Below are 26,932 nucleotides of genomic sequence, written 5' to 3'. Positions count from 1 at the left end.
ACATTTTCCAACTCTTTTAAAGCTGATTCCATCTTGATTTTCCTTCTTATGTATAAATACAAACAAATAAATCATAATTGTAGTTTAACTTTTCATTACTAAGAATTGAAGCTTCAACACACAGGCAGTGTGCTTTGAAGGTAAATGATGTGTGTACATTAACTCAAGTATGATACTTAAGTACTTTTTTGGGATATATTTGTACTTTACTTGAGTTTTTCCATACAGTATATTGCCACTTCAACTCATCTACATATCATAGACAAATATTTTGCTTTTTACCCCACTACATTTATTTAATAGTCACAGTTACATTGTAGGCTAAATTTAAAACGACATGATACTTATAGCCTACTAAAATTCAGTACTGTATTACTAATCTACACAGTATTTTAAGTATCTAAATGTGCTCCTCATTGACGAAGTACAATTCTAAAATGCTCTTAAATTTGACAAAAAGCCTAAGGATATTATAATAACTATAATAATGTACCATAATGAAATTATCCATCCTGCATAACAGGTACTTTTACCGTTGATGCTTGAAGTACATTTAGCTGATAATTCTTCCTTAATTTTGCTTTAAATTATTCTGAAATGGGCCGTTTTGCAGTAGGAGTACATTATATGCTAATACTTTCGTACTTTTACTTAAGTCACATTTTAAGACAGTAGTAGGCTATGTGTTATTTTACTTAAGTAAAGGATTTGAGTACTTCTCCAAAGACTGAGTATTAGCAATTAGTGATTTGTTAGGTTGTGTTTTAGCGGCATCACGGTGAAGTACTGTAATAACTAACATACAGTCATCCTGCGGGGGGCAGCCCAGTAACGTAACTTCACTTTTGGCCGGTCTCTGAACCGGAAACCGGAACAACATCATCGACTGAACAACGCTGCCATTTTGACTTCTTCAGAAGCGAGATCGGGAAAACTACGTGTGTTCTTTTAGTCTTATTTACACATACCATATTTCACCATGGCTATGCAAGCAGCAAAACGTGCTAATGTAAGTGTAAACGAGTTGGCTGTTGTATACTGAGGAATATAACTATGTATATTAGCTTGGTGTGGCTAGTAGTTAGCGACACCCAGCGCTAGCATACGGTTAGCATACGGTTAGCATGCTAACGGATTGAAAACAATCACACTGTCTGTGTTAAAACTTTCCACATTCTTGGTATTTACACTTCTACTTCTTACAAAAACGTTGACCTATTTGGTGCGATTTGAAAACGTATGTTTAGGAAATGTAAACATGAACATTTTAAACAATTCAACGTCAGTGTTTCGAAATGGCCAATGTGCTTGCTAAATGTGGTTAATGGTGTTTTAAGAATTGTGTTTCTAAACGTTTATTTAATATATAGATGGGGGCGGGGGGGGATGCTTGAATTATCACAGAAGCGAGACAAATAACTACAACAAAGTGTTGCATTACAGGTTACATTATAATAATATTTACGTTACAAAACTCTACAATTCGATAAATTGATAGATAGACATTATTTCGTCACAGCAGCGGTGTTATAAAGCATTACACATGAATAAAAATATATTTAAAAGATCGAATAAGATACAAATATAATAGCATGTATATACAAATTCACAGTAGAAAAAACATATATCACTAGAGGATCTAAATAATAGACAATATAAAGAAAATACTGAATAGGCCTACATTTTAATAATCTTTAAAAGACAATTTCATTAGGCAAGGCAAGGCAAGTTTATTTATATAGCACCTTTCAACACAAGGCAATTCAAAGTGCTTTACAAAAATGGAAGACATTTGAAAAATGGCATTTAAAATCAGTCATTAAAAAGAAAAGATAATAAAATAAACATTAAAAGAAAAAATACATGGATAAAAGTTAAAAAGCAACAGAAATATACTACAGAAAAAGAAACGTATAGACATTGGATTATATTATACACATTACAATTGTGCAAAATAGCTGTTGTACAAGAGGAGAAACTTAAGAAGATTAACTTTATGAGCGGGTTGACATTGCTTCAGTAGTAGTTTGACGGTTTTTCAATTATTAAACGTCATTACATCTGCTTTTACTTCTCTACTTCTAACTATTATATAAATCTTCGTTAACTCCTCTGTTTTTTCTCGTTATGCGGTTCAGATACGATTACCTCCTGAGGTGAACAGAATCCTGTACATCAGAAACCTTCCCTACAAGATCACAGCTGAGGAAATGTATGATATCTTTGGGAAATATGGACCAATACGTCAAATCAGAACGTAAGTGTTTAAAATACAAGGTAGCTTTCAGCAGGATTTTTGATTCCCACCATGGCAAAAGGAAGTACTTCATGAGAAGTGCATGTGATCATTATTAATATTGACAATGCATCAGATCTAAGACCATATAGGACATTAGGCCACATTTCACTATTATTCTTGCATACAATATCATACATTTTTTTTAACCGGTGGGTTTCCATTATAATGGTAATAAGTACTATCATAATACATAATGGAGATATGTGAAATGGGATATAGAATTTGAGATAGTTCAAGTTTTTATACAGAAACATTAAAAACTATAATCTCTAACACGGAAAACTAACCTAAACTACTAAATATTACCATTGAATGTATTCAATAAGTCATTGGTTTAAATGAGGTCAGATATAATAAACACAAACATGGAAAATATTACTAGGTAATTCAAGCTTTGACATATTTTACTGCTGCTTTTTATAGACACAGAGATAGACTGACATTTTTATAATTTGTATTGGTTTGTTATCAATCTGATTCCTTACCTATGTAAATCACACTAAAGCTATTTCATTTAAGTATACATTTATCAGCCTTTTAAGGATGCTTTTTAAAATTTCTTATATGTATACAAGGTATGATTGTTATGATTAAGTTGCAGAGTATGTCATTAGATTATTTACAACATTTTACATTCGATATGTACCACTTATTTCCCCTTCATGCCAGTGGGAATCTGCACATGATGGTCTAATTTTCACTACTCTTGTGTTTTACTCTTTCTCCCTTCTCAGAGGGAACACACCTGAATCACGAGGAACATCTTACGTGGTTTATGAAGACATTTTCGACGCCAAGAACGCCTGCGACCATCTGTCGGGTTTCAACGTCTGCAACCGCTACCTGGTGGTCCTCTACTACAATGCAAACAGAGTATGTATCAGTGTTACAGTAGCAGGGTTTCTCATAGGGTTTTTCAGGCAGTAGAAACTTACCATAATTACCTGCATCGTCCTTTCTCTTTATGGATGAAATTTAAGTAAAGAATTCGGATAAGCAAACCACACCATTTAAACCAAATCACACCTGCTAGGCATTTTCAAATTTCACGTACAGGAGACACAGCTCCTCTCCTCCTCAATTTTTCCCAAATAACCTCAGATTATCACAACCATTGACATTCTTCTTCTTCCTTACAAACCACTGTACCAAACTTGTTTGATAACGAAAAAAGATGTGCATTTGCGAGTGTGCAAAATTGATATTTGATTTCTAGATACATTTAAATTCAGTTCATTATTTACAAACAGTTTAATAATACAACTTCAATCATGAGACATAACGGAGAAATGGGGCACCCCAATAAAGTATCCGAAATTGTATTACTAACAGATCTAAAGTTGGAGAGTTCAGGTATTATACAGAAACATTACAAGCGAAAAAACACCAGCCGTGCACAAAATGCATTGGGGTTCAACAAGACTAAATACACATATTTGTATCATTTTACTTTATCAACACATTTTATTTGAATGTGTTTCTCTGTTTATCAACTCTTTTTCAGGCTTTCCAGAAGATGGACACAAAAAAGAAAGAGGAACAGCTGAAGCTTCTAAAAGAAAAATACGGCATCAACACAGACCCTCCGAAGTAGCATTCCAGAAACCCCATCCAGCTCCACGCCTTTCACCTCCATCTTCTTTTTCTGTCTTTACAGACATGACATGTTCATTGATGTATGCTGGTAATCTTTTACTGATACAGCTGTTCAACATGTCATTTTTTGATGATTTTAATTAAAGGAGGTGTTAGATAATTTCTTTGTTTTTATTAAGTCAATGTTGATTTTTCCAAACCTCGCTTGGTAATCCGGACAAAGCTATTATAATAAAAGTTTGCTCAACATTAAGATGACTGCTTGTATTCACCTCATGATACGTTTTTTTAAATCTCCCAGAGTATTTTTCACTTTTTTTTTGTTAATCTCTTCATGGGTCATCTTTTAATTTAAAGCTAATGATGGCCAAGCTGTTTGTGATATGAAATTGCAACGATCAACCGGCTGTGTGAAGTTTACGATTTCTGTAAAATAAATGTTCTTTTGCTAAAAGCTCCTGTCTCCTCCCTTTTAACATTCTGTGAAGTATCGAGGATGTCCTCTGTGTGAACCCATTCAGATCAATAAGACAGTGCATACATTTTTCACATTTCCACAGGGGTTTGGGAGTCACCTGATTCTCATTTTGCCTGAGCACCAAACAGCTTGTGATGTTGCAGTCCCTGGGGTTTTAGTTTTCTGTGTACCGTGAGGGCACAAGCCTCCAGTTGACCCCTGTGTGATGAGTAGTATTGTGCCAAAGAGTCATGGGTAAACACTGCAGGATTACTTACTTTTCCATGCCCAAATGTTAGTGTTACTTTCAATGGTAACCCAAAAACAAATATGATATTTCCATAGAGAAACATAAAATATATACTTGCTCCTATAGTACAACAATGTCTCAACAGTGACATCTGGTGGCAGTACAGGGGCATTATTTTAGAAATGTCTAACGGTGGGCAGTGCATCAGTAGCCTACGACAATGAATCGTCTATTCTTTGTCGTACTATTCATCGTTTATTGAGGATTCGTCAGTTAACACCTTAACACCTAACTAACAGTTGTAATCGACTGTATATATAAGAATGTAATGTATTAATTAAAGTCTTATGTCTTCAGAAAGCTAAGGAATGTAGTTGGCAAAGTAAAGCTAAAAGTAATGGGAAAACAGTTGATCAAATTAGCTTAAAAATGAATGAGAAACAGCTGACATAGTAAGCAAAATGTGATTGATTAACCGTTTGAATAGTTATAAGGTAGCCTACAGTTAATGGAGTTAGCTAAAGTAATACATAAACAGTTGAAATAGCTAGCTTAAAAACTTTCTTCAGCATCCTCTTCATCCCACCTCATCATCAATCCAGATCTTCAGCATCCTGTTCACCCTATCTCATCATTAATCCAGATCTTCAGCATCCTCTTCATCCCACCTCATCATCAATCCAGATCTTCAGCATCTTCTTCATCCCACCTCATCATCAATCCAGATCTTCAGCATCCTGTTCACCCTATCTCATCATTAATCCAGATCTTCAGCATCCTCTTCATCCCACCTCATCATCAATCCAGATCTTCAGCATCTTCTTCATCCCACCTCATCATCAATCCAGATCTTCAGCATCCTGTTCACCCTATCTCCTCATTAATCCAGATCTTCAGCATCCTCTTCATCCCACCTCATCATCAATCCAGATCTTCAGCATCTTCTTCATCCCACCTCATCATCAATCCAGATCTTCAGCATCCTCTTCATCCCATCTCATCAAATCTAGATCTTCAACATCACCAGTGTCTAGACCCCGGGGGGTTTACCTCACGGCTGCATCTCCCCCTTAAGATATACGATATCATGATCGGGGTCTAATCACCAAAGACTATTAACATTTATATCATACGGAGCATGTATCAATAAATGTTCTCTTCACAAAAAATGTAATCTCTGAAATATTAAATTTGATTAATCTAGTGAAATAATGCATAGTGTAATTTAACTAAACCAAATTAAGCCATTAAAATGTATTTGTATGAAAATGAATATCCATATTTTTTAAGCGTTAATTTACATCTAGTAAAATCTAATAAAATGAGCACATGGAACATTACGGGGTGTATTTGAGCTAATCTAATAGAATGGTTTGGTGTACTTCAAGCAACCACATTTGGGAAAAAACCCCTATGCTGCTTGAGGAGAGGATTTGCTGAGTTAAGAGACCAGACAAGAGCCCATAGAGTTCCTTTTATTAGATTAAATCACAACACAGGGAGTAGTGCAGCCATGTCGTCAGGGACACAATACATGCTACAAAAGAATCCTTGTACACGTTTGCTTTTGCTTACATTTGGTATCTTGATAGCAATAATATTAATAACAGAGTTGGAATTAAAAACATTGTTTGGCCAAAAGATGTTTATGTAAAGAAGTTCAGAATACAAAGTGACATTGCTGAGAGACAATGGACCGGTATGCTCGATCTTTATTGCAATGCTGTTTATTACGACATATCACATCTGCTTTAGCCTCCACTGCTAGTGTTGATGCATGTTGGAATGTGTCTGCGGTGCTTTCAGACGTAACCAGGTCAACTTGTTGAAGTGGGCGCACGGGTTATTTCCAAATCATTAGTAGGAGACGCCACACTTCACTGAACTTCTCTACGTTTCGAATGTCTGAGTACGTGTACAATGGGTGAGAGAAGGGAGTAAAAAAGTACAAAAAGATTGACTGACTCTTAAGAGGGAATTACGTCGAGGGTCTGGGGAGGGAGAATCGTCCAACTTACTAAACACATGGCTTCACAGGAAGGGCTGTCCTCTACTAGTTACAATGAAAAAACATTCACTGCTCCTCTCACTACTTCATTTACTTCCACTGAAAAAAGACAAACGGGAAAATGCTGCACGGGCCTTATTTCTTCTCTTCTTTGACGCTCTAAAATAACTCCTCTGGATTTGTCTTCTTGATATGCAACCTGCAGGCTAATTGGAAAATAAGTAGATGTGATGGTAGGTTTGATAACAACGCTCTCCGCCTATAGATTCGTATTTCGTCCTTCTAATCCAATTATCTCCAGCTGAGGGACGCTTCATTCGTTCTCCAGGGAATCCTGATGGATTCTCGCTTCACTTTCTATCGCTGGTTCAAAATGACTGGTTCCTCTGCATCGAACATCTACTTCTTTGTAATGAGAGTGTGTTTAAATGCACAGGGGCAGGGTGTTAGTTCTTAGCAACATATACTACAGCTATTTTACAAGGGAACATGCTCCCACAGTTAAAGCAGTCCAAAGGAAACGCCTTGACATATCACATCATTGACAGCCTTTACTTGTAGAAGGACCTACTTCAATGTTTTTTTGCTCCCTATTCAGTAAACATATTTTCTCCCAAATTCTCCAAAGTGTCACGCGCTGCTTCGATAAGGCTTTCTGTCATCGATTACAGGATGCAAAATTAGGAGATTTTTTTAAGGCAGAACCTAAAGGCATGCAAATTAACTACATTTACATCTTTTGACCGACAGTACAGGCATGTTTCAGAAGGAAAAGTTGGACGTACGCTATAATCCATCTCTTCTAATAGTGCTAATATTTCGAGACGATGGATCGAGTGTTATTGGAGGCAGATACATTATCATAGGAATTTGGTTCAGTCGACATTACTCGGTATTATGAAACACAGACAGCTAGCGTCAGTAAACTCGGAACAATAAATAGAGTAGCGGCAAATTCAACGTGGCACATCCATGATGCGCAAGCTCCAGTAAAATGAAACTGTATGGAAAATACTTTGCACACTTCACATTTTGGCAGTTGATCTTTAAATAATTTAAATATATATTCATATTTATATATATCTATATATATATTTGTGCGAGGTGTTCATATGTAGTGACATGTGTGTGTGTTTGTGTGTGTGTGGTGTGCACTTGCACTGTTTGTATGTTGTGTGTAGATCTTTTTTATAGCAAATAACATTCTCATGCACACGAGTGTTTCAAACACAAGAAGCAGATCCATTGAAAGGTAGTCCAAGCATATATATAATTTTTTTTCAGTGGAAATAGCTGCAAACTGAATGGAACATGAAATTCTTTCTGTGCAGTCCGTGGCGGCAGGTGGAGCTCCGCTTGCCCTCCGTTCTATTTCTGGAGGTCGCACTGCAGCAGTAGTACGATGGACGGGTCGCTCTTCGCCGCCTCTTTGAACTCGTCCAGCGAGATCTGGTCGTCGTTGTTCTTATCCATCTTGGAGAAGATCTTGTCCACTCGCTGCTCGGGCGTCAGGCCGTCCTCGTTCATCTTCATCATGATCACCGTGCCCACCATCTTGTAGATCGCCTGCAGGGGGAGAAAGTGAGAAGAAATTAAGTAAAGCTAAAAAAAAAAAGTGTTAATAGGGTTAGCTTAAAGTATTGGGAAAACAGGTGAAATAATGAGCTTCAAGTAATGGATAAACATTTTAAATAATTAACGATAATATACTTGATATTATGAGTTCAAATGTTTGTGTAAACAATTGCAATAGTAAGGTCAAATTAATGTAATTAATATTTAATTAATTAATTTGCAAAAGTAACAGATAACATTTTGAAAGAATTAGCTAAGAGTGCACAAAGATAGATAATAAGCCTCATGGATCATCAATGGAAATAATTGCTAAAAGTAAGTGATGCATTTTTTTTATATTGAGCTAAAAGTAATTGATAAACAGCGAAATATCACAAATAAGCAAATATAATTAGCCTCAGGTAATGTATAAATGATTGAAAACATTGTTGATATTCAATTGCATTAAAATAAATAAATACCAGCCTTTTTCGTAGTATTACTTCAAATCTGTTTGGAGTTCTACTGAAATAATCACATTTGAATCATAACGGGTGTATTTGAGTTAATCTGATATTATTGTGGGGTTCTGTCACACTAACACATTTTGGAAACTCCTGGTCTTCAGCACATGCTCGCACTGCTTGAGACCATTTGCTTAATAATCAGACAAGAAGAATACGTGCTACAAAAGAATCCTTGCTTTTGAGAAAGAGAGGGATTTCTTTTAGAAGAGACACACTACATCTGAAGTCTCTTAATGCGTCCATGTTTCCTTCACTCGTGTCTTTCCCTGAGATTCAAAACAAGGGAACATGTCTCCGTGTTGGAACCAGGTTTCAGTTTCTGTGGCAGCACAGATGGAGCACAGCTGGATAGGCTGTCAGCGGCTCTATATTTCTGTGTGTGTGTTCATACCCTGGTGTGTGTATTTCAAAAGATAATGTGATGTGCTGTCCAAATGACAATAGTGAAGCACAGTAACTACAGCCTCTGCTGTTAGCTTTTTCTTTTATTGATGTCCTCCTCCAAGTGAGAATGTGCTAGATTAATCTGTAAACATCGACACATGCTCAGGGGCCTCATTTATAAACGGTGCGTACGCTCAAAAGATGGCGTACGCCAGTTTCTACGCAATGTTTGCGATTTATAAAAAACTAACTTGATGGGAAAATGTGCGGTCCTCCACGCAAACTCTGACCCATGCGTACGCACTAAGCACACAAACGGGAGAGACGAGAAACTGCGACACCGTTGGCAGAAGGAAGAATGGAGAGAAATATGTGGAAATAATACCATAAATAAAATGTTACCTCTCATTTATCAAATATGAAGAATTCATTTTCAAACATTGATTAAAGCCAATCTTAAAATGATTGAACAAACGCCTGTTTGAGACTCCTCAGTGCACACAAAAACATAACTTGGAGAAATAAATAAATACGGAAATGTTATTGATCACCCCTCGATTATGTTCTCTTGTTAAGAAATGTTTTCTCATAAATGATGCGGTAAGCAGGAGGACAGAATTACGTTTAAACTGACGCCGGTTGTATAGGTTGTAGATACGAGCATGGTTTTATATACAATCACGTTTAATCATGTTTTATGCCGTTCGCCAATAGTCTACTTCAGGGCTATTCAATTGGCGGCCCGCGGGCCAAATCCGGCCCCGGGGTGATATTTACTGGCCCTTTGAGTATAATGTTAAAAAGTCATCAATTTTTTTTTTTGTGTGCCATAGTGCCTTTATTCCAGAGAGGGTGTTACATTGAGAGATAGAGGGGTAGACAATGCCTGAAAACTTCGACGGGCTCGGGTTTCGAACCCACCTACTATACTGTAGTGACAACTCCTGTCATTGATTGCATCTCTGCGTGAATGATTAGATCATTTCACCTAAATGAAATCAAATGAAACATGTAGGCCTACTGAGTTCTGAACTTGCCATTTAGATCTATAAAGGCCTTGGGGCTATGTTGTTTGATTGAATTAAACACAATATATGCACTCCACTATGCTGTTGTAGTATTTACTGTATCTGAAGCTCTTAAATATGATTGCTCATATTTCAAGCCATCTTTTTCCCGGCCCCTTGCTTTGGATCATTTTCATCAACCGGCCCCCATTCCAAACTAATTGAATAGCCCTGGTCTACTTGATAAGTCGCTCGTAAAACACAGGAGGTATGGAAACTAAGAACACCATATGTGGTAAATTGTACAGCTAATATAACACAATCCATTAGTTGTATTTCCTTTAACTGGTGGATTATGGATATATAGTTGCTGATCGACAGCTGGAACACAAACCACCAAATACAACAAAAATAATTCAGATCCAGTCGTCATGACTCCACTCCGGAGGGATTCCCCGATCATTTCTTACAGTTTCTCATCAAGGGGGTGTCTCCTGTCCCCGGTACAAACACACTGCCTGAGGAAGGTTATGTGTATTTTGTTTTGTCATTAACTTTTTTCGGACCACTTATTTATTTATTTTGGTGACGATCCGACCTCCATGCTGCTACTCTGGTTCAAACTGCATCCACCAAACATGATTTATCTCAACCTCCCCAAAATAACCTAAATCTGACACGGTGTGAGATGTCTTTTTTAGCTGTTCTGTCCTCATTTCCTGCGATCTTCTTCATGCAGTCAGTCAGAATGAATGAATGAATGGGCGTTTCTTTGACTATTTATAGGCAAATATGGGCGTTGCGAGAAGCCTGCAAAAGCTGCGCTGCATTTCGAGTGATTTATAAAGGGAAACCGGCGTAGGATGTGCCGCACGCACTTCCCTCGCCGGTACGCGGTCTTTAATGAATCGGAAAATGTCTGTGCGTAGTTATTTGCTTTGTCCTACGTAAGCAACCTTCCCACGTCAATCATACGCAAGGCTTTATAAATGAGGCCCCTGATCTTTTTGCTTTGTACAGTTTATTAGTGGGCGTTGCTGCTCTGTTATTGAATGCATACATTTATTAAATAATTGACATTACATGTCATTAGCTGACATATCCAAAGCGAATGTAAAATGTAAATACCGTGGATCTACAGGAGCAATTAACACGTTGACTGCAGGTTACAGGGATTGAACCACGGACTCTTTGATTAGTAGACACCGATCAGCCCCAGGATGATTTGCATCTGCATGTTTGGATATTCTGTAAAGTTGTTATTTTGTAAGCCTGCTTTTATAAGAAATGTCTGATAATCTTTTCAAATAGTTTATGATTTTGAACAGAAATTAGCCTTTGTTAATATATCTAACATTACCTCTAGTTACATGAGGCACAGCACCATACATTCTCGATGAGCTGCTCAGAACATGCACCTCTGCCTTATTGTTGCTCGTTTCATAATATATTTGTGTTTATGAATCATTTGTGTCAGAGCGCTGCAGGCTCAGAACTCGGCTGTATGACCTTTGACTTAGGTCAGGAAAATCAAGTGCTGCCTCTCTGTGACTCAGCGGGTCGCACCAGGCATCAGGAAACAAAGCACTTGCTGCCAACGGATTACTTTCCAAGTATGCCATAATATGTTATGAAATAAAACGCTGTTGCCATTAAACGTGGGGTGCTACTTAATTGAGGCATTTCCAGATTCTGTAGATATATGAAAAATATTTAAATTACTAATTATTTTTACCTAATAATATGGATATTATATAATGAAATATTGGTATTCCCCCCACAACATCACACTCACAAACACATATTTATTTATTATTTATAAATATGTTTGACTTATGAATATAGAGGATATTATGTAGAAATAAAAGAAATCATTGATATTCTGAAATTGTATTTATTTTGAATGTTATTCTCTTAACTTGAAGTATGTGGTTCACCAGTATATAAATATTCCCTAATTTATTTTCTCTGATTATTACCTCCAATGTGTTTACACTGGGTATTTGCTAAATGTCGTAACATAATACTGAGTTAAATTCTGCTTGAGGACAAGTTGAACTGAGACTTATTAACTTTAGGTAAATGCACTTTTGTGTTTTCTTTCAAACCCCTCATTCTTCCTGGGACTCAAAACAATATAATGATACAGTATATAACACATGAGCTGTATTGTATTACCCCTGCTTGTCATGATCTCTCTTTGTGTTTCCTGTTTTGTTTTGAAAAGTTTTTCTACCCCTGTGTTGTGTCTGTTTTTACTTCCTGTCTTTCCCACTGGTCTCCTGTTGCTCTTTGTCAGATAATTTTTATGCTGTCTCTTACAAAGCTCTGTTTGGCTTTTCCCTGCCCTGGATTCCTGAAATAAAAGGTATACTTCTGTAAAGTCTTCCTGGTAAGTGCCCTGCATTTGGGTCCACCCTGCTACGCTTGCTGAGACACACTTCTCATGTTCTTGTTCCACTAAAACAAAATGACCAGTGTTAAAAACAAATCGTAGCTGTGTTACCTCGATGATCTCCAGCATCTCCACCCGTGTGATCTTGCCGTCTCCGTCCAGGTCGTACATATTGAAGGCCCAGTTGAGTTTCTGCTCGAAGCTGCCTCGAGATGTGATGGACAGAGCGCAGATGAACTCTCTGAAGTCGATGGTGCCGTCGCTGTTCTTGTCGAAGGTCCTGAAGGCGTGCTGGGCGAACTTAGACGCATCGCCGTATGGGAAGAACTGGGATGGGGGAAAAGAAGAGAGTACAAAGATAAGTAAAGCTGCTTTACAAGATCAAGATCAGTTCGAAAATGATGCATTGCGTATTTTCTGGCTCTCCTTGGGATTAAATCAACTTTTACTCAGAGTAATACGCTTCAAGGGAACATCAATACTCAGCGAGAAACCTCTACACATCCAAAACATGTCATTTGTTATAAACCTTAAAATGATTCACTGGGTGATCAATGCAGATCATTCCAAATGTTGGTACATTGCAGTGAAAACAGACAGTGCTGTTCGGGAACATAATGAATCATTTGCATTTAAGATCAATGGACTCTGATTACCTGCAGTAATGAATGGGTCTTTGGTTTTCTATTCTCATCAGGGCTTTAAGGCTCTAGCTTTGCTAATGTGTTCACTGGTCTGTGATTTGTCTGTGTGTGTGTTTGCATAATGATCTATCCTGCAAGGTGGTTTCAATAATCTTATAGTAAATAGTAACCTGTCACATCAAATTCCAGTCTGTCACATTCAAGTACAGTTTGGAGGTAGTTGTACTTTACTGGAGTATTTCTATCCTCCACTTTACACTTCTACCGTAACTTTTATACTTTTAATTCACTTTTGATTCAAAGACTTTAACTGTCACCGAATATTTCTACTTCCACCACATCATCAGTTCAAAATAAAAATGTTGTCCAATAACTTTCATTTATGTTTACTTATCTGCAAAACGAATGACATTCCCATAAGCCTCGGTTGCAAGTACTAATCAGCAAGTATTAGCATGTCGAAATGCTTAACTAAGATAATATACATCGTAAACATTTAATCTGTTTATCATCAGAATTGTAGCCTTTCATGCATTTACCATGTAGGTGCCATAACGCTACTTAGCACAAGTTCATTATTTGTATTATTTGTATTATTTGTTTACGTCACTTTTATTTGTTTGTTGAGCACTTCCGGTACTTGTCACATGGGTGTGGTTTGGTTATATAAGTCACCTGTTTGATGACAGAGGGTGAGCTTGTGCTGTCATTTTTTCTGTTGACCGTTTTGTCCATAGTTACTATGTTATGATTTTGTTTATTAAATATCCTAAAACTATCTTGCTTCAGTATGGACTTTCTCTTCGAAAACGCGTCACAGTTTATAGCCAAGTTTAGCCTCTCGGCGACTCAAACGTAACTACTGTAGGGATTGAGCCGCCACATACCATGCTGATGTTAGCTTTCAGCTTAGTGAAACTAGCACAGCTATCAGCTCTTATATCAATGTTATTTAAAAAATCACAAAATGTTGGAAACTATACCTACAAGTAATCATAAAAGAAATGTTCCCTACAATATGATTTACCAGACCAATACCAGTATTTAATAAGACTATAGTGAAGGAGAATTAAGAAACTAAAATCAACCGGAAAAAGTAGTCGGAGAGTTAAAGTGAAAAAGGTTCCGATAAAATGTGTTTATTTAGTTGGCCCTTTGTGCATGTCAAAGGTTGCTTGAAATGGATTACACTTGACATGAATCTGCTATGGTGTGATGTCAAAGTCCACTGCCCTATGATCCCCTGTTTTCCTACAGTAACCATATGGATCAGCCCTGATCTCAGAATAAAACTTAAAGCTGTTGTGCGCTGGCACTTCATCCACGTCCTCTCTGCACCCCCGCGCTACATGTACACCGAGTCAGAGGCTAATGCAGCGACCACTGAGCCCCTGCTCGGATCTCATCCACCGAACACTGTGACCCCTGTGGGCGGCCGTCAGATGCTGAGTGATTCATTAGATTTGACCTTCCACTTGACCTCTCCGCTAAAAATTCTTAGAGCCGGTGGGTAATCTAGGCTGAGCGAGGCAGCTCTCTGAGGACTCCAGTAACAGCCTTCATCAGGGAAATGAAACAAACCGGGGGAGATTTTCCATTCTGGTTTATTATGTGACGGATTGTCTGGTGCTTATCTCACAAAAACAACTCAGTCCTGGTTGTATGTATTTAAACTAGAAAATTAAACATATTTGATCTATGACGGAAGCGGTGAAAAATGAGTGAGGGGAACTTTGTTTTCCCTATTTGGATTTTGTTTGCTTATTTTCAGTGAACGCTGCAAGCATGAATGTATTACGTCATAGGGAATGAGCTCAGAGGACATGTACCTTTTTTAATTTTAATATTTCATCTACCAGCAAAAGTCGGCACACCGTGCTTGTACTGACCGTTCTCATTAAATAATCAGAAGTAGGTCAAGTCTCAGGAGTAAGACAGGCTCTTTAAAAAAGTTGTGAACATGCAATAAGGGCATTTTTCTTGGCTACCTTTTGACAGCAAAAACACATTGTAAACACCATTTTGACATTTAATCAGCTTTTAAGGTTAACAGCTGCCTATAACATCCAACTGTTGTGTAGCAACACATTAGCGTTCATTTGTAGTTTGTTTCTTGTGAATTTAAGTAATATATACTTGATCTTTTAGCTCGGTTTTGGTCTCCTCCACAGCTTTAGCTGCTAAATGATTAGCTACACTCTCCAGCTAGTTGATTACTTTCTCTGTCTGCGGTTTGCTGCTGGAAAGCTAGTAAACATTGAGATGTTTTGCATCTAGAAAGGATGTAAACAAGATCCGTAAGAGTGAATCAAAGCAGAATACTTGCAGGTCGCATAATACCCTCAAAACTTCGAGGGGAACATCACGGTAAGTTCATTCTTGTCTGCGGTTTAATCACTAAAAGCAACCCATTTGACTTAAGAACACACATTTCATCCATAATGAATGTATACAAAGTAGGATGATAGCCAGTTAAAACCATCCAGAGCTTTCAAAGCAGAAATGTGTTCAGTATTCAGACACACGTGTGTGTGTGTGTCCCAGGCGCGACCAGACTGTTTTACACCGTGTCCTTGTTCATGTGCGCTGCAGACAAAGGACGAGGACGCAAAAAGTAACTGCCCCATCACGCACAAACTGTCTGGAGTGAAGACGGAGGGGAATTGAAGGCCATGAATCCTAAAGGGAGCGAGAGAGTGCAGAGGATGGGAGATGAAAAGAGCTAGAGATGAGGGAGGGAGGGAAAGTAACGAAGAAGAAGAAAGAGGAGGAGGATAAATGAGACGGGGTTAGGCGGTGAGAGTCAGTTCGGGTTGCACCGCCTCCCATCTGCATTAAAGTCCCACCCATGCTAATTCTGCTGCAGTGGCAAAGCGATCAGACTGCAGTGAGGAGTTAACAGACAGAAAAAGAAGGGTGGGGGGGCGGCAGGGAGGAAGGGAACGAGCAGAGAGATGAGAATAGACAGAAAAGTGAAAAGTAAAAAGAAAAGATGGAGGAGACTTAAATGAGAGTGACGGGGAGAGTGTTAGAAGGAGTGTGACAGCTATCCCTATCTGGCCTTCTGTTCTGGAGAACTCATTTGAGGAAGGAAGCCCCCTCGGGATGGGGGGGGTTTGGGAGGGGGGAGGGGGGCTCGAGTGATCTGCTCGGATGAACAGGACGTTTTCTGCACAAATGCGGCGTGACTTCCTGCCCCCGTATGGCCCCGCTTTAGCTCATCTGCACACAGCCCGGAGGAAGAGGAGGAGGGGGGGGGGGGGGGGGGGGGGGCACGTGGACCGGCGGCGGGACAGAGCGCAGGGGGAGAGTTCGAGGAGGGGAGGGGGAGTAAAGGTGCCAGGGAAAGGATGCAGGGAGATGTCGACGGTGGGAGGGTGAGAGAAAGCCACTGCGGATTCTCGACAATCTGCCAAGTTATGAAACATTTTGTTACGTAAAGAGGGAGAGAAGAAAGAGGGAAAGTGGGGCAGGGGGATGAGTCTGTGAAAGTCTTCCATCTGAGTTTATTTGGTTCATATTTTCTCGGTCACATGTAAGAACATTGTCAGAGCTGTCAAGCACGGGAAACATTCAATAGATGGCGACCAAAGTCTTGTTCCTCGCCTCTGCAGCTACGGACATTAGCCCCTAACATCACCATGAGGGCTTTTTCCTGTCCTGAATTGGCCGTTATGGTCATTTGGGGTCGGCCATCAAAGGACAGGCTGAATGCCAGACTCTTTGTGTCCACTCAGGGAGGAGCGGGCAGGCACAGCTGGTTTAATAAAGGATAACGTCCTTGTCTGTGTCAACTAGGAAAGATACCACTAACCCAGACACACAGGACCCAAACATGCTGCCTGTAAATGGAACATTAAAGCCTTCATAAGCGGGCTGCAAGCTGCCACTGGTGCTGATCCAGAAACAGAGAGAGGGGAAGGGGGGAAGAGAGGGAGGAGGAAGTAGCGAGATATAGAGAGTCACACTCAAACAAGGCCATTTCACACTGACAGAACAAGATCAGAGAACAGATGAATAATAATGCTGCGAAGAACAGCACAAAGCAGCGATTCAACAGCCCATGAGAAGCTCATCAATAACAGGCGACACATGACGTCAAAATAACTTCAGTTGTTTAACGCGAATGTTCGATTCCGGATTGGTGTTTAGTCGCCCTGCCTGCAGTAGATAACAGTTAAGCTGGACCGACATCTTGAGGCTTAAAAGCTTCCAGTGATGAGCTGCCGAGGGTCAGGATTGAAATGCCATGAAGATTTGTTTACTGTACGACAGTGTGTTTCAGTTTAGGCAGCTGCACATTGCACGGAACTGGATTACTCTGATGTCTAAGTACAAAGGAAAGTACAAAATGGTAGATATAAGCCTCTGTAAGTGTAAATGATCTGAGACGGACTACAGGAAGTGGCAGTCTGCAGCATCATGATGATGTAGGTAAAGGCTGCGCCCCCCCCCACCCACTGAGACACCCTGCTGTAATAAAGCAATATGAATCAGGTTGATGTACTCTCTGGATTAGCTGTACTCAACAGTCTGAAGCTCAATCAACATATGAATGATGCACAGCTTCTTTCTTTCTTTGCATGTTTGTTCATTCTGATCAAAGCTGGTACACAGTTGAAGATAAAGATTAGACTATGCTAATATTATTATTATACTATTTGAAGAAGAAGATTGCTATAGTGGGTTGTAGGATTGTGTTGTTGATCTAAAAATGTCCAATATCTCCAGAGCATGGAATTAGCACATCCACAAGTCAACACAAAAGAGAGATGTTAACATTTGCAAAGTACTAAACCAGTTTCATTGGCATTCATACTTTCAAAATAACTTTTCACTGCAGTGATCAAACCGTTTGCTTGAGGCACGCACGCTTCTTACAGTGTGGTCAAACAGTAATCTAATGGCACTATGAATCACATTTATATAACCATAATGCCACATATTTTTCAAGCTATAACTAATTTTGCAGTAAATAATTTAGTTGGTATTATTTATATAAAAGGAACTGAAAAGTGATATCCATGAAAAAAGTCGATTTATGTAAAAGAAACTAACTTCTTAATTTGTTGATCACTTTATTGAAATTGAGGATTTAGTAATTAAGACAAATCTTTTAGGATGATGATGTCATCAGATATGACGATTCATTCGAAGACTTATGTATGAGCATAGAATACAAAAAATGGGTTTATCCCAACTGATATGTTGCTCTTCAAAAGAAAAGTTGTTGTCTACATCAAGTCCTGGGAATCACTTTTTTAAACACAGGAAAGGCGGTAACAATGATAGCCACTATACAGAGTCATGTAAGCATTTAGAGAACCAAAATGGGTTTGATATATAACAAATATATATTCAGTACAAATATTAAGTGCTGTATTATAACTTTAAAGGTTTAATTATGTGATTCTATCTTGATTAAATAACATTATGAAGACCCTACAACAGACAGCAAAACTGACAGGGTGCAGTCCTCTCCCTGTCCTCCCTATCTCCCAGGACATGACCCCGGTGTGTGATCATCCGTGCGCTCACTGTCCCATAATGTCTGTCCTGGATCGCTGCCATGGCGATTCCATGCTCTGTCGTGTGTACTGTACCTCTATTTTCCACTGATGGTGTCAGATTCCACATCAATCCCTCCATATCTTTCTGCTCTCCCTGCTGCTTCCATAGTCCAGAGACACATGATGAAATACCGCACGCACGCACGCACGCACGCACGCACGCACGCACGCACGCACGCACGCACGCACGCACGCACGCACGCACGCACGCACGCACGCACACACACACACACACACACACACACACACACACACACACACACACACACACACACACACTCTGGTAGCCTCAGAGCTCATATGTGCATCGCCTTCCTCGCCCTAGCAATATGGATGGTTCAATATAATTTTGCCCGGTGTATAAATGTTTTCATTACCTGCAGGACTGAAAGAAAAATGAATTCTTCACCATGACCACCGAACAAACAAGTGGAAAATCATAGAATATTATACAATAGTACAGCTAGGAGAATAGATTGTGTAAAGTCTATTATTGTTTCCATTCATAAAGCCGACAAGGTCACGTCTCCTCGCTTAAGGGTCATACAGGACACTGCATCCAATGTTGTCAACAATTCGTAGCAGGTTTTCTATTGGCTATTCATCTCCACAGCGTACAAGCACAGGTTTTAGAGGTCAGTCAGGATTTCAATTGCCTTTCAAAGCACTTGTTTTTTACTGTGGCACTACAAGGCTATTTAATGGGGCCCTATTATGATTTTGTGGGTTTTTTCAGTGTGTTATTTAGGTTTTTGTGCATGTAAATGGTCTGCAAAGGCTTGAATCCGAGATCCCGGCCTGAATCGCCTCCATTGGACACCTTTGTTCACTTCCGCTACATAGTGGCATCGCTACGTAACACTCGCACTTCTATTGGGTAGCACTACAACACGTTGTACGTCATAGGCTAAGGGGTGGGGCAGCTTGAAGTGGTTGACCAATCATAACAGAGCTGAGGCCTGTACTACGAAGCCAGTTCAACAGACCCTGGATATCTTTGAGTTATCTTAACTAACCCTAACAAGCGAGATCTCGCTAAGCGGTCCTACGACGCTGGTTATCAACTCGGTAAATCAACCCAGGGTTTCTCCGTCCAGCTGAGAGCGCGTTCACGTGAAAGGGGCGGGGTTAGCAACATTTGACCAATCTCAAACATGGACAAGCGTACTGACAGCGCAGGGTCATACTTCCTGAATGAAAAGTAAACTATAATATTAGACAAATATGAAGACGTTAAACTTTAAACATCCATGACTTAAACACTTTATCCAGGATAAAAGCCACATAGCTGCACCTGCAAGGTGAATACAGCTGGTAAAAGAAATGCGTACATTAACAGGTTTATGATATCACTGCCCCGTCTAAGACACGAGTGGATCTGACTTTAATTACATTTGACTCGAGTGTTTTGTCAACTTAATGTGTTGCTTAAAATAATACTTCTGCATACAGTATGTGACACTGTGAGTGTTGCACGGCCAGATACGGCTCAAGAAGCTGACTCAGATAAGGAAATATATGATGTGATATGATGTGATATGATATGAATGATAATGGGACACATCAAAGTCCGCACTCACAGTGCCTCGGACTGTAGGCTACTTAATGTTACTCTGATCCGGTTACTTATGTCGTGGCAGATATTTAAGTAAGCTTTCTTAACGCTAATGTTATAATAGTCAGATTGCTCTGAAGATGGGAGGGGATATTCTATTCATTTTCACGTTCACAGTCAGTTGATTTTTGCCGGCCGTCTTTCCTGCAACGGCAGTTTTTCTGTATTTCCTCTATCCTGTAATATGACTTGATCGCTTTAAACTCTGCACACTGAGCTCTGATTGGTCAGTAGGCGGTGCTTTCACTGAGTTGATCTCTTATCCTGAAACCTGCTCCGGAGCAGGTTTGCCATTCAGCATAAGTTACCATGGAGATCTACCCCGGTAAGAAGTGAACCAGCGTCGTAGGACCGGAAACCCAGAGTTTTCCCTGAAGTTAGCTCGCTAAGCGAAAATCCGGCATCGTAGTACAGGCCTCTGGCAGCTAACCAATCAGAGCAGACTGGGCTCTGGTTTCGGACAGAGGGTGAAAAGAGATGCTACAGCAGAAAAATAAATACCTTTTTTGAACATTAACGCATGTAAACATGTCTCAGTAGAGGCACTAAGTACAAATATGAATCTGAAATTAGCATAATAGAGCCCCTTTAAGTAATGCCTTATGTTTCATGCATCCATTTGCTAACATTGTCATACGCAGTCAAGCGTTCAGAGGAACACACGAGCAGGACCTTGGCATGACAGCACTGACGGTCACTGTTTACATTGCTTCATCAAAGCATAGCTAAAATGCGACTTTATTTGCTTGAGAGGCAGCGAGAGAGAGAAAGGGAATACATGCATAATCCATCACAGGGTTATTTACTGTGTGTGTGTGTGTGTGTGTGTGTGTGTGTGTGTGTGTGTGTGTGTGTGTGTGTGTGTGTGTGTGTGTGTGTGTGTGTGTGTGTGTGTGTGTGTGTGTGTCTGCGTGAGAGATACGGAGCCTGCATGTACTCTTACATAAACCCTCAGTGACATGCCAGGCAGCAACAGAAACTTAGCCAGCGCACTGCTGCTTCCAAGCCTTCAGGATCTGTCAGACAGAAAACACACACATATACTGTACACGCATACACACACTCAATCCCCTCTGCACAGTGAAATGCATTATTAATTATCCTCATGTTATTCTCAGATGGGTGTCTCCTGTGATATTTGTGCAAGTTAGAAGTAATTTATCACCGGGAATAATTTAATCGATATCCTCTATAATTATTCTTATTAAAAGTCAAAAATCATCACATTTACAAATATCCCTGGACCTGAACTACGAGGCAATGTCAAGTAAAATGTGTGAGGGAGGCGACTTCAGCTAAAACAAGGTGTTCAGTTAGGGGTAGGAGTCCAATCGATCAGGCAGGGGGAGAGTGTGTCGGATGTTGCATTGTATTTTTATGTCACTGCCAACAATGGTGCATTTTGTTGTTGATATGGCTGTATGTTCCATTCACAAAGTGGGCTGAAAGTGGCAGGCATCTGTCTCTGACTACTGCTGCCTAATAAGAATGCATTAATACAATTGTGACCTTTATTTACGGTCAAGGTCTGTAAGATTGCTTTTGCCTTGAGGGATGAGCCTTTGATTCAGTGGGACAATAGACTTTCAAGAAGACGGTTCACTTGATCAAACATAAACCGTGCATCATGAGGGTAAGAAGTCCTGTATGTGTTGGAGCAGATATTGAAGCGTGGTAATCCTCTTCTGTTTGACACCACATGAAAACCGTACAGTAGATTAACAAAGAGGACATTCAACCTGCTTTGAATGGCTGACTAGATATCCCTGCTGCTGTTTGTCCTGAATGGCTGTGTTTGGATTTCCTGGACTGCACACAATCATTCAGCCTGTGATTTAAGAGGTATTGGAAGCAGACCTGTCCCTGAACATGGTTTATCTGTGGTTACAAAACACCCATCTGGCATCAGGAGTGTAAATGAAAACACAACAGCAGATGGCACCATTGAGTGGAGGGGATGGTGAGGAGAATAGTTATTGGCATTGAGGGATGAAGAGGATAGCCAGTATGGACTGGCTGCAATAAATGGTACTTAAATAGCAATGTTCCTATTAATAACCCAGTCCAGTAACTTTGTGTTATGGTGATAACGATATCATTCAAATAGCACACAAAAGACAATGCCTGGCACATTTCACCAGTGCCTTTTTGGATGCCAACTCTGATCTAAATCAGAAACAGAAAGGTAGCCAAGCAGGGCAGGAAGCAGAGCATGACTCACTGCTGGCTGCCAGGTCTGGCAGGTAGACCAGAGGGCTACCCTCTGCCATGTGACGAAGCTGAAAGCGAGGCAGAATAATAGAGAAAGAAGGTAGGACGTGCTCCCTTTATCTCCTTTTGTGCCAGTGGTGTGTCCAGAATGGCTGGTCTCTAAAGTGCTTGGCAAGATAAATCCACAGCAGCGCACTTCTAAGCCACCTTTTAAAAAGCTTATAATCGGCCTGCAAGCTTCTCGTGCTCACAGCACCAGAGGAGGAAGGGAAGAGGAAGAGAGGAGGAAGAGAGAGGCAAGGGAAGCGAGGGGAGAGCCAGAGAATACCATACACACAACCTCTTTCCCGTTTTCTTTAAATGTCCACAGTATGGTTCATTATTCATGTTGTATCTCCTTCTACGTGACTCATCAAAGCTCCCTAAGCATCAATTCATCCTTCATGGCTGCTCAATCATGTCTGACATCCTTCGTGTGTGCATGTGTATGAAATAACTCTGTCTGAGCGCGCATGCAATCATTCACATGCTTGTACTCCCTACTGCCGGAGTCCCTACTGTTTTATTTAACCAATTGGTTAGGTTAAGGAAAAGACTGTGGTTTGGGTTAAAATACATACGTTTGAATTACTTGGGTGGGGTTAGGCCAAAACACTACTTAGTTAGGTTAAGGATAATATTGTGGTTCAAACATTGACTTTTTGTTTCACACATGACGTGAACAGCAGTGTTCTGGGTTAAAGACTTAGGTTTGTTTGACCTAGGTCTATCCACCCCAACTATTTACCAATGCAGACTTTGTCTGTTTAATTCTACATTAAAATTATCGTGCATTGCTTTTCACAGAAGTACGAACAGTGAATGAGAACAGCCTGATTTGTTCTAACCGTGAGGTGCATGTTAATATAGAGATATCTGTTTTCTCCTGACAAGGGGGATTCAAAGGTCACAAACAGGCCTGTGAGCCATTTTAATAGCAGATTGTAGTTTTGCCAGCTGACTGCCAGCTGACTGCTCTATGTAGTTATCAGTGATCTCAAATGGCTATGCAGTGAATTATTGTGTTCCATTAAGATGAACTGTACCAACCTTTAATCCCCTCTCTTTATCCAATTCTCACACGTATCGGCACCTTAGGTAGCTTGAATGCTACGTTGGTGATCCGTTTCACAGTAAGAAACTGAAACAACTTTAAAATGTAGGCTTTTTTTGCTCTCCACACTTTGACAACTTAACTAATGCTCTTTTATGTAACTGTTCAAATAATATAGAAGCAGGTACCATCTTCTGAACCGGGACAAAGCTATAATTTTGCAAAACAAGCCTTTGGCTGTCATCCCTCTAATGGTTTCTCTTCCCTAGCTATCCTGCTTTCCTGTCTTGCTGTTTTGAGAAAAGTTTCAATCTTCCAGGCAGTAAAGTCATGTTAAGTTATGCTAATTGGACAGCTGGGTCAGTGAGGACAAATGACAAAACTGCGAAGAACAAAATGTCCGAACAAAAGCTGTCTGCCACAACTTTTAGGAATGACTAATAGGAGACAATGATGTGGTCTATTGTGACCTCAAGACTGTTAATAATGTGCTCATGATAGCAGTGTCTGGTTCCCGAATTTTTTGTTCAGTGTCTAAACATTTACAGCTGTCTTTCTGAAAGTGTCAAAACTGTTTTATGCATGAGAATAGAAGTGGAAAAGCAAAAGAGACACTAAAGTATGTTGCGGGAACTAAGACTTAACTTTACTTAGCATTTATTTTAAATTGAGGCAGGATCAGGGGGGCAGAAGCACAGAAACCCAATATTCAAAATAAAAGGGGACCCAATGTTAAACCCTGAGGAGCACCTGCATACATTGTTTTGTTTGTGTACAGATTAAACAAACACATTCAAACAGGTGCTGAGAGATTTTTTTTTTTTTAAATAAGCTAAACGTCCCTGGCTATATGTTCATATTTAGCATGTAGAGATGGTAACATTAGAAAGAAAAAGACATTGAGCTGTTGCATGAAATCATAGAATGAGTTATCCCGTAATGGACCAAGTGCTTAAAAATGTCAGCATAAATAAAAATGGCTGCCATCTGAACACCCAGCTGTGTTAATTTATATGAGAATCTGCGTTTTACTCATTCTATTTGTAAAGGAGAGATATAGAGAGAAAAACTAAGAAAGCAAATATTAAGATAAGGAGAGCACAGAGAAAGGGAAAGCCAGGCCCCTAACCTAATAACCGGCTACTCCAAAGCACTACAAGATGGCAAGAAGAGTACCACTCCATTGATTTACATCTATTTACAGAGTACTCTGACAAACACAAGATGACCTGACTTGACATTGAGTGCATACACAACATGAGTCTGGCCACATTTCTGTATCATCATTTGTTTTGCCCTCATCTTTCTATTCAAACACATCAGTAATGTCATCAGATTCCTGTAAAGAAACTCCTTCCTTGTCTCTGTCCATTGATAGGGACTCAGCGTCTCTCTCATGGGTGGGTATTTGCTGACACGGTGGCTTGAACCCTTGTTAACCAGATGAAGGTCACCCTCAGTATCACCCTAATGCATCTTGGGATTTAACCTGCACAGTGAGACTAATAGCTTTTTGGCCTTCACTACTCAACCATGATAACTGATTTATTCTCACAGAGGATGTGCTAATGGTTATACACAGCTTCATCTGATTATGATTTCCCACCAGAACAGACCCTATTATCTTACGCTGTGCATCCAAAGGCACTCAGTACCTTCCCATTTCCTCTTTTCACTGTGCAGCAGCATTGGGGAGACTTTTATGAAAGTTGCTGAATAATTCAATCACAGCTTCAAGGTCCATAGCGAGACATTGCAAAGAGGCTATTGAGCAGCTGATAGGTCAAAAACAATTCATCAATCCTTTGTTACCTCTCTCTGTGTCTGTTCTATCTTCCTTTCTGCCTCTCTAAGTGCATTCGTGTGTCTGTCTTCTCTGTAACAGCTCATTACCGATGCACCTCGACTGCAAATACTGAAATACTGTAGATGCAATTAACACTTTTGGTAATTACTCGGCATGATGGTAAAACCTCCACGGCGAAGAAAAACATTGTTGTCTTTGAGAAAATTACAGTCTGCTTACTCGGTGTCAGATTCCCCTCCCGCTCTGTTTTACAAACATTGTAAACAAGTCATAAGTGAGTCATTTTGTTCAGAGTTCATCATTACCGTTTGACTCAAATCTTCAGAGCAAAGAATCGGGATTGTTTCTATATTTGAGCAACTCACAAAAAAAAGTCTTGTGTTTTATGTTTGTAAAGCACACTAACAGAACTCCTTGCCTTTTAGGAGACTTTGTGTGTAGCTGTGTGTGTGTGTGTGTGTGTGTGTGTGTGTGTGTGTGTGTGTGTGTGTGTGTGTGTGTGTGTGTTGTGTGTGTGTGTGTGTGTGTGTGTGTGTGTGTGTGTGTGTCTGTGTTGTGACATCGATAGAGAATGGCATGGGAGCTTCTGAAATGACAGAAGCTATTATTAGTGTATGGCAGCCGCGAGCCAACCCCGACAGAGAGGAAGGGAGGTAAGAGGAAATGGATCAAGAGAGAAATGGGAGAGAACAAGAAGCGAAAGAGGAAAAAGGAGGTTGGAAAGAGAAAGAGAGAGTGGAGTGACGTTTAGTAAGACAACGGTGGAGTGTTATAAGGCCGGTCGCCAATTTGAAGGGGAATCAATTAATTTGTTCAATAAAGTTCATTTTTTAAGTTAAGAAAAAAGAAAAGTCTCAGACATCTAACCCAGCTCCTTTCTCAGAGTGCAAACATAATTAGTTACTTTCAGTAAAATCCCATTATGATTTTTAAAGCCAGTTTGGCCAATTTGTATCTCCACATGTTATACTGAATATATTCTGAGGCCATAATTGCTTCTAGAATACATCTATGTATATTTCAAATAGTACATCTTTGAGGACTAAGGTTATGTTTATATTTGCTACTCTTTTTTAAGAACTTGTGTACATGTACATATATCTTTATTGACCTTATTGGGTCCATGTGTAAAATAGCGAGGAACAATCTGGGATGTAGAAAATCATAAACATTTGGATCTAAATAATATTTGACTTTTCTGTACTTTGTTATGTACTTGGAACATTTGTGATCTAAAAAATGAAAAATAGTTTTACTTGCATTGTACAATTATCAGGATGACGTACTATATTATAAGCATTGTTTTTTTAGAAGATTTTGATGTGTGAGTATGTCGTTTCTAAGTACATTGTACGTACAAAAAATACAAAATGACTTATTGCCTGATGCAATAAAGAACAGAACATTGGAAAACCGTTCATTTATTTGAACTGTGTTTGTATTGGAGTCAATACACAGCATCAGTGCAAATTAGCATGTTTTCTTTATCATCTCTAATGCACGAGTCAGCCATTG

At 39.5% G+C, this 26,932-nt stretch overlaps 2 protein-coding genes across 2 annotated transcripts in view; one reads left to right on the top strand and one right to left on the bottom strand.

The window, feature by feature from the left end:
* Nucleotides 1-823: 823 nt before the first annotated feature.
* sf3b6 (splicing factor 3b, subunit 6) lies at nucleotides 824-4,350 on the top strand. Its single transcript, XM_034150773.1, has 4 exons — nucleotides 824-1,009; nucleotides 2,139-2,257; nucleotides 3,034-3,172; nucleotides 3,804-4,350. Exons 1-4 carry the CDS (start codon nucleotides 980-982, stop codon nucleotides 3,891-3,893), a joined length of 378 nt encoding a protein of 125 aa, XP_034006664.1. The 5' UTR covers nucleotides 824-979; the 3' UTR covers nucleotides 3,894-4,350.
* A 1,712-nt stretch (nucleotides 4,351-6,062) lies between these two features.
* Nucleotides 6,063-26,932, bottom strand: part of vsnl1a (visinin-like 1a) — a 34,838-nt gene continuing 13,968 nt past the window's right edge. The window contains exons 3-4 of the mRNA XM_034150744.1: nucleotides 12,589-12,804; nucleotides 6,063-8,176 (exon numbers count right to left, since the gene is read on the bottom strand). Of these exons, the coding sequence (XP_034006635.1) occupies nucleotides 7,979-8,176; nucleotides 12,589-12,804 (414 nt within the window). The 3' untranslated portion in view covers nucleotides 6,063-7,978. The remainder of the gene's footprint in view (nucleotides 8,177-12,588; nucleotides 12,805-26,932) is intronic.

This window comes from Trematomus bernacchii, unplaced genomic scaffold (assembly GCF_902827165.1).
Source record: "Trematomus bernacchii unplaced genomic scaffold, fTreBer1.1, whole genome shotgun sequence".
Taxonomy (NCBI): Eukaryota; Metazoa; Chordata; class Actinopteri; order Perciformes; family Nototheniidae; genus Trematomus; species Trematomus bernacchii.
This window is presented reverse-complemented; position numbering and strand designations above follow the sequence as displayed.